Source organism: Lissotriton helveticus, chromosome 12 (assembly GCF_964261635.1).
Source record: "Lissotriton helveticus chromosome 12, aLisHel1.1, whole genome shotgun sequence".
In the NCBI taxonomy this organism is placed as follows: domain Eukaryota; kingdom Metazoa; phylum Chordata; class Amphibia; order Caudata; family Salamandridae; genus Lissotriton; species Lissotriton helveticus.
The window spans coordinates 72,196,864-72,209,324 of record NC_136073.1 but is presented as its reverse complement, the minus strand read 5'-3'; the positions used below and the strand labels follow the sequence as shown (position 1 = coordinate 72,209,324).

Sequence of the window (12,461 nt, the reverse complement as noted above, 5' to 3'; positions counted from 1 at the left end):
GAAAACGAAGTTCACGTGGTTTTATTTTGTAAAGCCTATCGCAACATCAGGAGCTATTGGCTTAAGCCTTATTTAAGGAACTTGGGCTTTCGAACTTATGCCCCAGCCTATAGAGTCCTTAAAACTGACCTTACATCTCCCACAGTGTTTGTAATGGCGAAGTTCCTGACAGCCATGTGGAGAGTACGCGCAAGAATTAGAAGTGATTCCACTGTGCCTCGACTAAATTCTTCCTAATTCTTTTGCAAGAACCTAACTGTAAAAATTGGAAATGATTTTATTTCAAAAAATGCACTTTTAATTTAGAAATTACTTTATGGATCTTAAACTGATTAATTCATTTTTATAGTTTTAAATACTGTATTACTGTTTGCTTGTACATCTTTTATGATCACACAGATCGAAATAAAGATTATTGATGATGATTAGTTCAGGTGGACTGATATGTCTTAAATAGTACTGATTGACTCAGGCGTACTGATACAGCAAGCACAGTGCTGATTGACAATGGCATACTTATGCGATGGGCACCGGCTGATTGACTCAGGTGTACTGATATGGCGGCACAGTCTTGATTGACTCAGGTGCAGTGAAACAGCTTGCTCGGGCCTGACTGACTCTGGTGTACTGAAACGACTTGCACGGACCTGCTCTGACTTGGGTGCAGTGAGACAGTTAGTTCAGTTCTGATTGACTATGTGCACTGATATGACTAGCACAGTCCTGCTTTCACTCAGATGCACTGATTTGATTGACATGGGCCTGGAGGTACCAAGGATAGAATACTGAACTATAGAAGATATTCACTGATCATGATGGTTGCAATTTGTTTAATCACTTCCATATAAATTTCTCTTGCTGTGGTCAGAGTTTCTAAGAAATAGAAATTCTAGACACCATAAATCGTTTTAGGGTACTTTCTTATTTCCAGATTAATCTTAGGCCTTTATGTTTAATTTGATGATGTGCCTGATTAAAAATGCTCCGTCTTTCGAATGAATAAATGAAGCCCTTTCAGTCTTGGCACTGTTTGTTCTGAAAGAAGAGGAAAAGGAGATGCATTTATAAAAAATCTTTTTAGTGGAGTTGACCTAGTTGGTGTTGTGTACCAGTATTATTTATAGCCATTCAGTAGCAGCATGGTAGTTTGGCTCTGGTATGACAAGCTAGAAAGTCTATGTTGTCTCTGATATGGTTGTGGTGACGTGCTGAATGTGCCATTGAATAACCTAAAAATAAATACTAACCTAAGTTGAAATGGTGCTCACCTGTGCCCTTACTGTGTTCTTCTTTCCATCTCCAAGGTGACTTCATACGCCCAGTGTACGAAGACCTGACCGATTTCAAAGCTCTGAAGATCTATGTGGAGAACCAACTCAATGATCTCAACAGCAGACCTGGGGTGGTTCCAATGAATCTTGTCCTTTTCCGCGACGCCATTGAACACAGTAAGCCGCTTAGTTTTAGTCTATGTTTCTGCACCAACATGATTTTATGCTTACAGTGCACTGGTGTTAAATGTCAGTGTATGCGGAATCTCTGGTGTCCTGGAGGTCAACAGCTGGGTGTAGTGATTCGTAATAGCATGAATCTCTTCCATTGTTCAAGTCTGAATGTCTGTGGTATTTCCTGGTAAGAAGCCCAGTAAACCTAAACCTACATTCGGATGCATATGTTTTCTTCCAGGAGATTAATCTCCTTTGATGTATTTAGACACCTGGCAGAATCTGTTATACCTTCAGTAGTCACAGTAGTTATTTCAGTGCATAGGCATTTCCTCTCATGCATTGAGAGTACTTCATGCCCAGGACAGCAGAGACATAGGGGCACATGCATCAACCTATTTAGGAAGTGCAAACGGTGCGAATCGGTAAATTCGGCCGTTTGCACTTCCTAAATAAGTTTTTGGGATGCATGAAACAATTTCTGAAAATCCGTATTTTTTTGCAATTCCTAAAAATGCGAATGCATTTAAGGAATCGCATTTGTGCGATTCCTTAAATGCAATGTATGAATTTTTTTTAAAAATGCGAATTTTGAAATAGGAAGTGCAAATTAACACGAGGTTGACCCTCGTGTTAATTTGCGAAATTCTGAAAAAAAGCACAAAAATGCAGTTTGGAAAGTGTCATGTTACACACACACATGTCCTTTGGACATGTGTGTGTGAAACTTGCACTAAAACAAGCATTTCAAGGGTGCAGGGGGGGGGGTCCTTTGGACCCCCCTCAGCACCCTTGCAATGCATCAACAAAATGTCATTCGTAAAAGAAAATTCGCAAAAAGGCATTGATTCCTATGGGCCTCTAGGCCCATAGGAATCAATGTAATGCCATTCCTTAATTGCGATTCGCAATAAAGGAATCACAATTTCCGAAAATTAAGAAATCCTAAAAACTTTTAGGATTTCTTGATGCATAGGATTTTGCAATTCCTAAATTGCGATTCCTTAATTTTCGCAATTTAGGAAGTGCAAAATCCTTCAATGATGCATGTGCCCCAAAACCTAGGATCTATCAGCCAGATTCATGAAAGAAAATTTGTCTCGCAAAGGGCCAGATTCTGCGAATCTGGCCCTTTGCGAGCGCAATTTTTGCATTTGGGATTCATCATCTCAAATGCAAAAATCGCTATTAGCGAAATCGCATATTTGCGAGGAATTGCATTTAAGGAATCCTATTTGAGATTCCTAAAAATGCAATTCATTAACCATTTTTAAATTGCGAATTCGCAATTTTTGGTCGCTATTTACCACGAAGTCTGACTTCGTGGTAAATAGCGAAAAAATAAAAAAAAGCACTTTAGTGCATTTTTCTCAATTGCATGTTACACACACACATGTCCTTTGGACATGTGTGTGTGCAACACCTGTGTAAATTTGCATTTCAGGGGTGCTATAGGGTGTCCTTTGGACACCCCTGGCACCCTTGAATGCGCATCCTTATTTGCGATTAGCTAATTGCTAATCGCAAATAAGGAATAACTCCCCATTCATTCCTATGGGCCTGTGAGTGTTTGATTGGTTCAGATGCTCCGTCCATCACCACACCCTTTTGTACCGCTTTGGCCGCCATAAGTGTGGCAGGGTATGCTCAGACGTGAGTCCCTTGCTCACTTTGCCACTGGATTCAAGCAAGCCGGGCTGAAGACGGCTGTAATGCCAGAAACCGGTCCTCGGAAGCTTGTTTCCGGTCCAGGGAAGGCATGGCTTGGCAGTTCGGGCTGGACTGTTCCCATGAGGCACAGGGTCAGACTGATTTGCAAATAGCCATGTCTGAACTGGGGTGGCAGAGTGGGCTAAAGAACGGTGATGGATCAAACCCAGATCTTTTGACTGGGTGTGAGTGTTTGATTGGTTCAGATGCTCCGTCCATCACCACACCCTTTTGTATCGCTTTGGCCGCCATAAGTGTGGCAGGGTATGCTCAAACGTGAGTCCCTTGCTCACTTTGCCACTGGATTCAAGCAAGCCGGGCTGAAGACGGCTGTAATGCCAGAAACTGGTCCCCGGAAGCTTGTTTCCAGTCCAGGGAAGGCATGGCTTGGCAGTTCGGGCTGGACTGTTCCCATGAGGCACAGGGTCAGACTGATTTGCATATAGCCATGTCTGAACTGGGGTGGCAGAGTGGGCTAAAGAACGGTGATGGATCAAACCCAGATCTTTTGACTGGGTGTGAGTGTTTGATTGGTTCAGATGCTCCGTCCATCACCACACCCTTTTGTACCGCTTTGGCCGCCACAAGTGTGGCAGGGTATGCTCAGACGTGAGACCCTTGCTCACTTTGCCACTGGATTCAAGCAAGCCGGGCTGAAGACGGCTGTAATGCCAGAAACCGGTCCTCGGAAGCTTGTTTCCGGTCCAGGGAAGGCATGGCTTGGCAGTTCTGGCTGGACTGTTCCCATGAGGCACAGGGTCAGACTGATTTGCATATAGCCATGTCTGAACTGGGGTGGCAGAGTGGGCTAAAGAACGGTGATGGATCAAACCCAGATCTTTTGACTGGGTGTGAGTGTTTGATTGGTTCAGATGCTCCGTCCATCACCACACCCTTTTGTACCGCTTTGGCCGCCATAAGTGTGGCAGGGTATGCTCAGACGTGAGTCCCTTGCTCACTTTGCCACTGGATTCAAGCAAGCCGGGCTGAAGACGGCTGTAATGCCAGAAACCGGTCCTCGGAAGCTTGTTTCCGGTCCAGGGAAGGCATGGCTTGGCAGTTCGGGCTGGACTGTTCCCATGAGGCACAGGGTCAGACTGATTTGCATATAGCCATGTCTGAACTGGGGTGGCAGAGTGGGCTAAAGAACGGTGATGGATCAAACCCAGATCTTTTGACTGGGTGTGAGTGTTTGATTGGTTCAGATGCTCCGTCCATCACCACACCCTTTTGTACCACTGATGACATACAAGGTCATTTTTTTTAGGTGTTGGCTGATACAGAAGCGGCAGCCTAACAGATGTTTCAGTCAGGCCTCGATACGGCAGACTCTGTCGCCAGAGTGATGGGCTCCTCGTTGGCTACCAGGAGGCACACCTGGTTGAGATCTTCTGGATTTTCTCTGAATGTGCAGGCCACTCTGCTTGATCTGCCTTTTGATGGATACATGCTCTTTGGGTCGAAGGCAGATTCTGCTTTACAACGCTTCAGGGATAGCAGGGTCACTGCAAGGTCCTTCAGCCTGCAGTCCCAGTCTAGGGGCTATGGATATAGAAGATTTTGTGGATATGGAAAGGCGGCTTCCTTTTGCAGGCATCAGCAGCAACAGCAGCAGAAGAACCCACTGTACAAGTCTAACAGAGGCAAGCTAAGAGGCCGTCTGCGGGGGGCCTACCTGCAAGAGTCCTCCTCCTCCACTCCTGTTCCCCCCACTTGTTCTATAGGGAAGCAACTCTAGATCCCCCATCTTGGAGCATGTTGGTCCCGTAGGAGTCCGGGTGTCCCATTTTCTACAAAATTGGAAATTTGTTACATCAGATCTTTGGTTTTGAATCTTGTAGAAAAGGGGTACCCCCTTCCTTTGCAGGAGTTTCCCCACTCCCTGCCCACCTCGCCAGGACTGATGTTCGGAGGACCATCTGTTGCTCCTGCCAAAGGAGGTTCTAACCTTGCTTCAGAAAGGTGCGATAGAGGTGGTTCCGGTGCAGGAAAGGGGTCAGGGGTGCTACTCCCGGTATTTCTTGTTCCCCACAAAGGACGGTCGGTTGAGGCGTATCCTAGAATTCAGGGTCCTGAATTTTTATCTCAAGCAGGAGAAGTTTAAGATGTTGACCCTAGCTCAGATTCCTCTGGTGCTGCAGCAGGAAGACTGGATGGTGTCGATCGATTTGCAGGATGTGTATTTCCATATTCCCATCCTGAAGTCGCATCAGCAGTATCTCCTTTTTAATGTGAGATCCCAACACTACCAATCTGCTGTTCTTCCATTCGAGCTTACTTCCGCACCGCGACTCTTCACAAAGGTGATGGCGGTTTTGCAGCTCATCTCAGAAGGTCGGAGATCCTGGTGTTCCTTTATCTGTACAACTGGCTGCTCAAGGCAAAGTCTCCAGAGTTTGTGCTACTTCATCTGCAGTTAACTGCGTAACTGTTGTTTGACTTGGGTTTTTCCTTAAATGTACCCAAATCTCACCTACTGCCCTCTCAGCACAAACTGTTCATAGGGGCAGTACTGGACACTACTGTGAATAGTGCCTTCCAGCCTCCACAGAGGATGTAAGACATCCAGGCTATGAATCGGTTGTTTCAGGAAGGAGCAGAAGTTCTGTAGTAGGGGATCTCTGTGTATAGTCGTTGTGAGAAGTTGGCCTGATATATAGTGCTCACTATTCTAGTGATCACTTTGTATCATACCAAACAACCCTTATTGATGATTGGTCGTAAGTCAACCTTTCAGACCAGCTATCCTAGTAGCATGGACACGAGCAGTCTTCAGGCTAAACTCTAGAGGGCGAGTTAAGCCAGCTGTTTTACCATCACATATGCCCCTTGAACACCAAGTGAAAGGACACCACACAAGTTGTTATAAAAATATAGGATATTTATTAATAACAGTTCTACCCTGAACTCTTTATGAGTCAGGGAGCTAAGCACAATACAAAACTCTTACGAAAATACTTTAAGTTGCACAATTTACACAAATGCCCGAGGGGCACGAAAAACCATATACTACAAAAGTGGAATGCGAAATACTAGCAGGTAAGTAACAAGATCCAGGGGCTTCAGGATCGCTAGGACTACACTACTGAACCCTAAGGTTAGGAGCAGGAGGCCTAGGGAGATCGGGTGCAGAGTGTGCACTCTCACGCGGGATGCGGGACAAAGTCTATGGATGCTAGATTTCGTAAAGTTAGTGTTATCGGACGAATCCGACTTGTTAGGCTGAAAACGAAAAAGGATCTGGACACTTAGATAGTGAACCTACGTTGGAGCACCGAAATGCTCGAGTTACCTAGCCCAGGGGCTGCGGCTGCATAGGGTTCAAAAGACGTCGGGAATCCTCGTTACAGTCTATGGAGCCTGAAAGAAGAAGTTGCTGGCAGGCGACCAGTGATGAAGTTCGATGGGATCCAAGCCTGGATCGGAGTTGAAGATGACCTGAAAGCAGAGGGGACTCACTTCTTGATCACTAGCCAGTGATCAGATGGGCACCAGGATGGCACAGGATGAAGTCACCTCGACTAGGTGAGTGGGCGACGCTTGGCTCTGCAGTCTCTCGGACCAGGAGGCGTTGTCGGCGACCAGGATGGAGGGGCGAGCTGTCCCACGAAGGTGTCTGCTGTCGGCGCTGCTGAAACCAGGATTGGAGCAACAAGCCTTGGCAAAGGCAAGCCCACGCGGTGGACTCAAGATGGCGTCTGGAGTGGACCAGGAGGGTCCGGGGTGCTCCTCTGTTGGAGGGGAGCTAGGACCAGTCTGGAGCAACCAGACCAGTGATGGAAGTGTCGTGGTTCGTCGTCAGGAGGGCTACAAGCCAGCAGGCAAGTGGACGGAAAACGCGGTGAGCAGCAAAGAGCAGAAGGGCCCCACGCAGATCTCGTGGATGCTGGGGGGCTGGACTTCGGTGCTGGAGCTGCTCAGGGTTAGGGCTTCTCAAACCCCAATGCACTTACTCGAGGGTCTCTCGGGGGTTGTGCTGGTGAAGCGTCGTGCAGGTCTTGAAGATGGCCGGTCCCACGGGTCTCGTCACACCCACGAATCTCAGCTGGGCTGGATGATGTAGGTAGAGGTCAGAGATGGCAGGGAATCCAGGTCTCGTCGAGCTGGGCAGTCTTGATCCGGAGGATGGACTTACAGCAAACCGCAAGAACTTCGATGGTGCCTGCAGGTGCAGGGTGGCTACTCCTTAGCCACAAGGAAGAGTCTTCAGAAGAGTCAAGAGTTCCTTTCGTGGAAAGTAGTTTCAAGATTCAAGATGATCTAATTTGGGAAGGGGGCTTGCTCCTACCTTTATTCTAAAAAAAGGGGCTGGCACGCGACTAGGTCCTGCCCTAGGGGTGGGACCAGGAGGGGGGTGGTTACACCCCTCTCCTTTGTCCGGTCTCTCCCCAGCTCAGGGGCTGGTGTGCCCCAGGAACTGGTTTGAGCCGGCATATGCACAGTGAGGACCGGGGTGCCACTTGCAGTCACCTTCCTTTCAGCCCTGCCTACCTGGGATACACAAAATCCTGTCTGGGATGGTGCTAGCACCGCCCCTGACAGGAAACCCTTTGTCCAGGCCTCCGTTACTGGAAGGACTCCCAGCAGCAGGAGGGCAGACTTGTGTCTCGGTGGCAGCATCCATTTTGTGGAGCTGAGGCTATGTCTGACTTTAACCGGGGTTCACAGTTACATACATGTCGTGTCCCTCTAGAAGGGTGGAATGCTAACCCCGTCGCCAGAATTGGCGAGGGGTTAGTATTCCAATTCGTATGACACCTTACTCGACATGTTTTGATAATGCTATACCAAAGTTAGCATTTAACCGCGAGGATTATAATGCACTTAAGAGTATATGGTATAGCGTTATCATGGAACAGCTATTTGGACTTGGTTCCGCAAGCTGCAAACGGGCTCAGCTCATGCCAGAGCACCATCTCACATAATTCCAAGCACTCTGCCTTCAGGATTGATAAGGCCTGCCATAGGAGTGACTGATAGGAATATATGTGTCCATTTTAGGGTTAGATATAGGTATACTATATCTAAAGCAAAGGGTGATTACACCACCTTGCCCCAGCTGTCGTGCAGCCAGTTGTGTCTGTTTGGATGGCGAGCCAGGGGTGGCATAATACATGCTTCAGCCCCTGGTAGGCCCTGGGTACACCTATGCCCTGGATACCTAAGGTGTACTGTACAGGGACTGATAAGGTGACTCAGTATCCAATTAGATATGTACCTAGGGTACATGGAGTCCATTTTAACAGAGAGAGCAGGAGGCCTGGGGTCCTGAATAGCAGGATCCCAGGCCAACTAAGTCAGAAACCAGCAAAACACTAGGCAAAAAGTTGGGGGCAACCATAGTCAGGTATCCACCTTCCTACAGTCGTAATCTAGTGAATAGTCCCGCCCATGTGCGTGGACCCCGGAGCAATCAAAAATAATCTAAGTCGTCTTCTTTGCAGTCCTGCATAGACACTTAAGAGAAAATTTAAGACAATAATGCAGCCTGTCCAGTACTTCAACTAGAAATGCCAAGGATATTTTACCAACATCACATTTACCATAATGTGTCAAGTTCCATCCATAGAGAAACTTCCCCTTGGAATGATAGAGAGGAAGGGATGGACAGACAAGCCCCCTTAGGCTGCCATTATATGTCTGGAAAAGGGATACCGTGCCTTTAAGGAACTCTCCAGAGATCCTAGGTATCCCATGATGCACAGCAAACTTCTTTTACTTTCAGTTCTTTTTTCTGGCTCCTGCTAGCAGGACCCTGGGGCATTGAACTCTCCCTTTTTGGGTTTAATTCTAATTTTTTCACACTTTTCAAGTGTTTAGAGTGTTTCACTCGACGTCCACCTATTCCTTCTTCCATTTGCTGGAGTGTTTTGCCAGTTTTTGCCACCTTTTCTGTCGAAAATGCCTGCATTGTTCGACAGATGCCCTGAGTGTGCCAGGAAGAAGGCCAAATCGAATGGCCACAGAGTGTGTATCCTCTGTCTCCCTTCATCCCATGTCCCTGGGGATTGTGACATCTGCCTGTCCTTTTCCAAAAGGACCAGGAGAGAGAGGGAGAAGATCCGGCTCCAAGGCCTGGAGCTGAGGAAACTTCAGGATCAAAGTGGGTCTGGGCATGGGAGGGCTGGATCTGTGTCCTCTGCCCATGCTGAGGCCTCTAGGGGGCTCCTCAGTCAAGAGAAGGCCAGGACACGGTACATTTCTCCATCGACGTCGATGGCCTCGACGTCGGCGTCGAGAGGGTTGACCACCGTATGCTCCCCGTCGACCCAGGGCTCTGGGTCAAAGTGGCGTCGCCGTTCGGCGTAGAGGGGGCTGACGTCGAGACCTCGGACGAGGTCGATGTTGAGAACTATATCAACGTCGAGGAGTCATGGACGTTGTGATGGTTCCAGGCACCGGCGCTCGCCGTCAAGGCGACACCGCCGCTCGCTGTCGAAGTCTACTCGGCGTTCGACGTCGAGGAGCAGGCACTCGACGTCAAGGAAAAGGAGATCGCCGTCGAGGGATGTTTCGACGTCGAGGCATTCGACGTCGAGGAAGAGGTCGACGTCTAGAAAGGAGAATTCAACCTCCAGGAGGCGATCCAGGACAAGGACGGCGTCCCCGGACTCGGTGGTCAGCCTGTTCTCTGCTTCCACGAGCCCCCGATCGCGGCGGCGCCGGCGCTCGTCCAGTAGAAGGTCTGCTACTAGGACTTCGTCGTGAAGGCCGACAAAGAAGAAGAGAGTGGTTTGATCTTCCGACTCTGAGTACTCGCAAATCTACTCCCCTTCTCGGCCGAGGTTGTCTACGCCTCCTACGTTGCCGCAGAAGAGTCCCACTCCTCCACCGCTTCCGCCACTTCCGAGGACTCCTCCTCCTCCTCCTCTTCCGAAGACTCCTCCTCCTCCGCCTCCACATCGTCCTCCGCCTCTTCCACCACGGCTTCCTCCGTGGTCAGTCTCGCTGCCGCGTTCCCGTCACCACCTACGGGGACGCCACAGTCGAAGACTCCGGCTCTACCTGTGCAGCCGGTCAGGCCGGTGGATCGTCCACGACCTCGGAGGTCCAGATCACAGTCCAGGTCGCAATCCAGGCGAAATCGCCATTCCAGGAGTGACCGTCATTCATCTACAAGGTCCCGGCGGCGTCACAGACGTGATTGATCGAGATCCCGTCATATGGATTTGTCCAGTGCTCGGGGGTATTCGCCCACTCTGTCAGATTCACCCCGCACGAGAGTGTCACCAGTGGACGACATTGTGTCGTTTCAAGAAGTTTTATTGCGAGGGGCGGCGAAGCTGGGTATTACACTGACTGTGCCCACGCCTTCTACGTCAGTGATCTTCGAGACCCTCCATAAGCGGCAACTGTCACGACCACTGTTGCCCTTAGTGCCGGGGCTGGAGGAACCGTCGATGGACCTTTTCCTGACACCAGCATCAGCAAGATTCGCCCCCTCCAGGCTGCAGAAGAAATACCAGCCTCCAGACTCCGATCCGGCGTTTCTCAGGTCGGACCCGGTCCCAGATTCGGTGATCATTACGGCCGCCAGGAAACAACACGCTACTGCTCCTTCATCGACGGTACTCCGTGATAAAGAGAGTAAGCAGTTGGATTCAGCGGGGCGTAAGGTCTGCGTTACGGCTTCTACGTCTATGAAAGCCGCTAGTGCCATGGCTCTTCTGGGGCGATACGACTGATCCCTGTGGGATTCCCTACAGCAGTTTATGGAGCATCTCCCTAGGGACAAAGGGGAGGATTTTCAAGAGATCATCAACGAAGGCATGATGGTGTCTAATCAGGTGATCAGCGCGGCGGCGGTTACTCGCTCTTGGCTATTGCCACGGGATACATTTGAGACTTCAAGCCTGGTTACGCCTGACGTCGTTGAAACCAGAGGCCCAACAGAGGGTCGCCAACCTGCCGTTCTCTAGAGTGACATTGTTTGGAAAACACACCGATGAGGATATGGCCCGCATGAAGGCGGACGCTGAAACCCTGACGGCCGTCGGGTTAGAGAAGCCGAAGGAACAGAAGAAGTCTTTCTGCCCCTTCCAGAGGTGTTTCGGTTCCATGGGCAGAGGGCAAAGTCGTCAAACTGGCCAGCAGCAACATCAGCAGCAGCAGTACCAGAGGCGGCCTTTCCAGAAGAGACAGAGGGGCAGAGACGGCCAGCAGTCCTCCTCGACGCCCAAAGGCCCGGCTGGGTCTAAGCCCTGAGGTGCTACTTCCCCCTCGTCCGTTACCCGCTCCGGTGGGGGGAAGCATCCAACTTTACTTGTCAGAGTGAAGAAAAATTACTCAGGACAAGTAGGTGCTGAATATTGTTTGCAATGGATACAGTCTTCGTTTCACCAGCCCGCCTCCAGCAATTCCACCGGTTTGCTCGCAGTTTCAGCTGCGCGAGCTCCAAGCGGAGGCCGATACCCTGTTAAGAAAAAGGGCGATAGAAGACGTCCCTTTGTCTCAAAGGGGAAAGGGTCCTTACTCACGGTTCTTCCTGGTGCGCAAGAAGGACAAGAATGAGTTCTGGCCCATTCTGGATTTGCGACAAGCAAACAAATGGATTCGCAGGGAAAAGTTTTGCATGCTGTCTTGCACCAGATCTATCCTCAGCTGCAAAGGGAAGACTGGCTTTGCGCAATAGATCTGCAAGATGCGTACTTCCATGTGCCCATTGCACGGAAACACCGGAAGTTCCTGCGATTTCTAGTCGGCACCAATCACTATCAGTACACCGTACTACCGTTTGGACTGAAGGCTGCACCCAGGACGTTTTCCAAATGCATGGCAGTGGTGGCAGCGCACCTGAGAAAGAACAAGGTGTTTGTCTACCCGTACCTGGATGGCTGGTTGATCAAAGCCTCCACCTTCCCGGAAGCGCAACTGCACTTCAACAAGACGTCTGTGCTGTTGAACCAGCTGGGGTTGCATATAAACATGTCCATGTCTGTCCCGATTCCTGTCCAGTGCCTGCAGTACTTGGGAGCCTTCATCAATACGCTGTTAACAAGCGTGTCTCCTTCAGAGGTGAGATGCTTATCGATCCTTCGGAAGGCTCAGGCTCTCATAGCTGCTCCATCTACAACAGTGAGGATGGTGTCTTCTCTACTGGGGTCGATGGCCTCTTGCATCTTCCTCACGCCACATGCGCGCCTCCACATGAGACCGGTGCAGGAATGCTTGGAAGATCAGTGGGACCAGCGGAAAGGGTGCTGGGACGACAGGATCCAGTTGTCTCGTCACGCCCGACAGTCCCTGAGATGGTGGTGCTCAGCAGAGAATCTCCTCAGAGGGGTTCCTTTCCACAAGGAGATCCCC

General features: G+C 49.6%; 1 protein-coding gene across 2 annotated transcripts in view; it reads left to right on the top strand.

The window, feature by feature from the left end:
• DNAH2 (dynein axonemal heavy chain 2) overlaps window positions 1-12,461 on the top strand; it is a 3,497,426-nt gene that overhangs the window by 2,394,892 nt on the left and 1,090,073 nt on the right. For both annotated transcript variants that reach the window (XM_078670326.1, XM_078670327.1), the window contains one exon: window positions 1,305-1,448. In XM_078670326.1, the coding sequence (XP_078526452.1) occupies window positions 1,305-1,448 (144 nt within the window). The remainder of the gene's footprint in view (window positions 1-1,304; window positions 1,449-12,461) is intronic.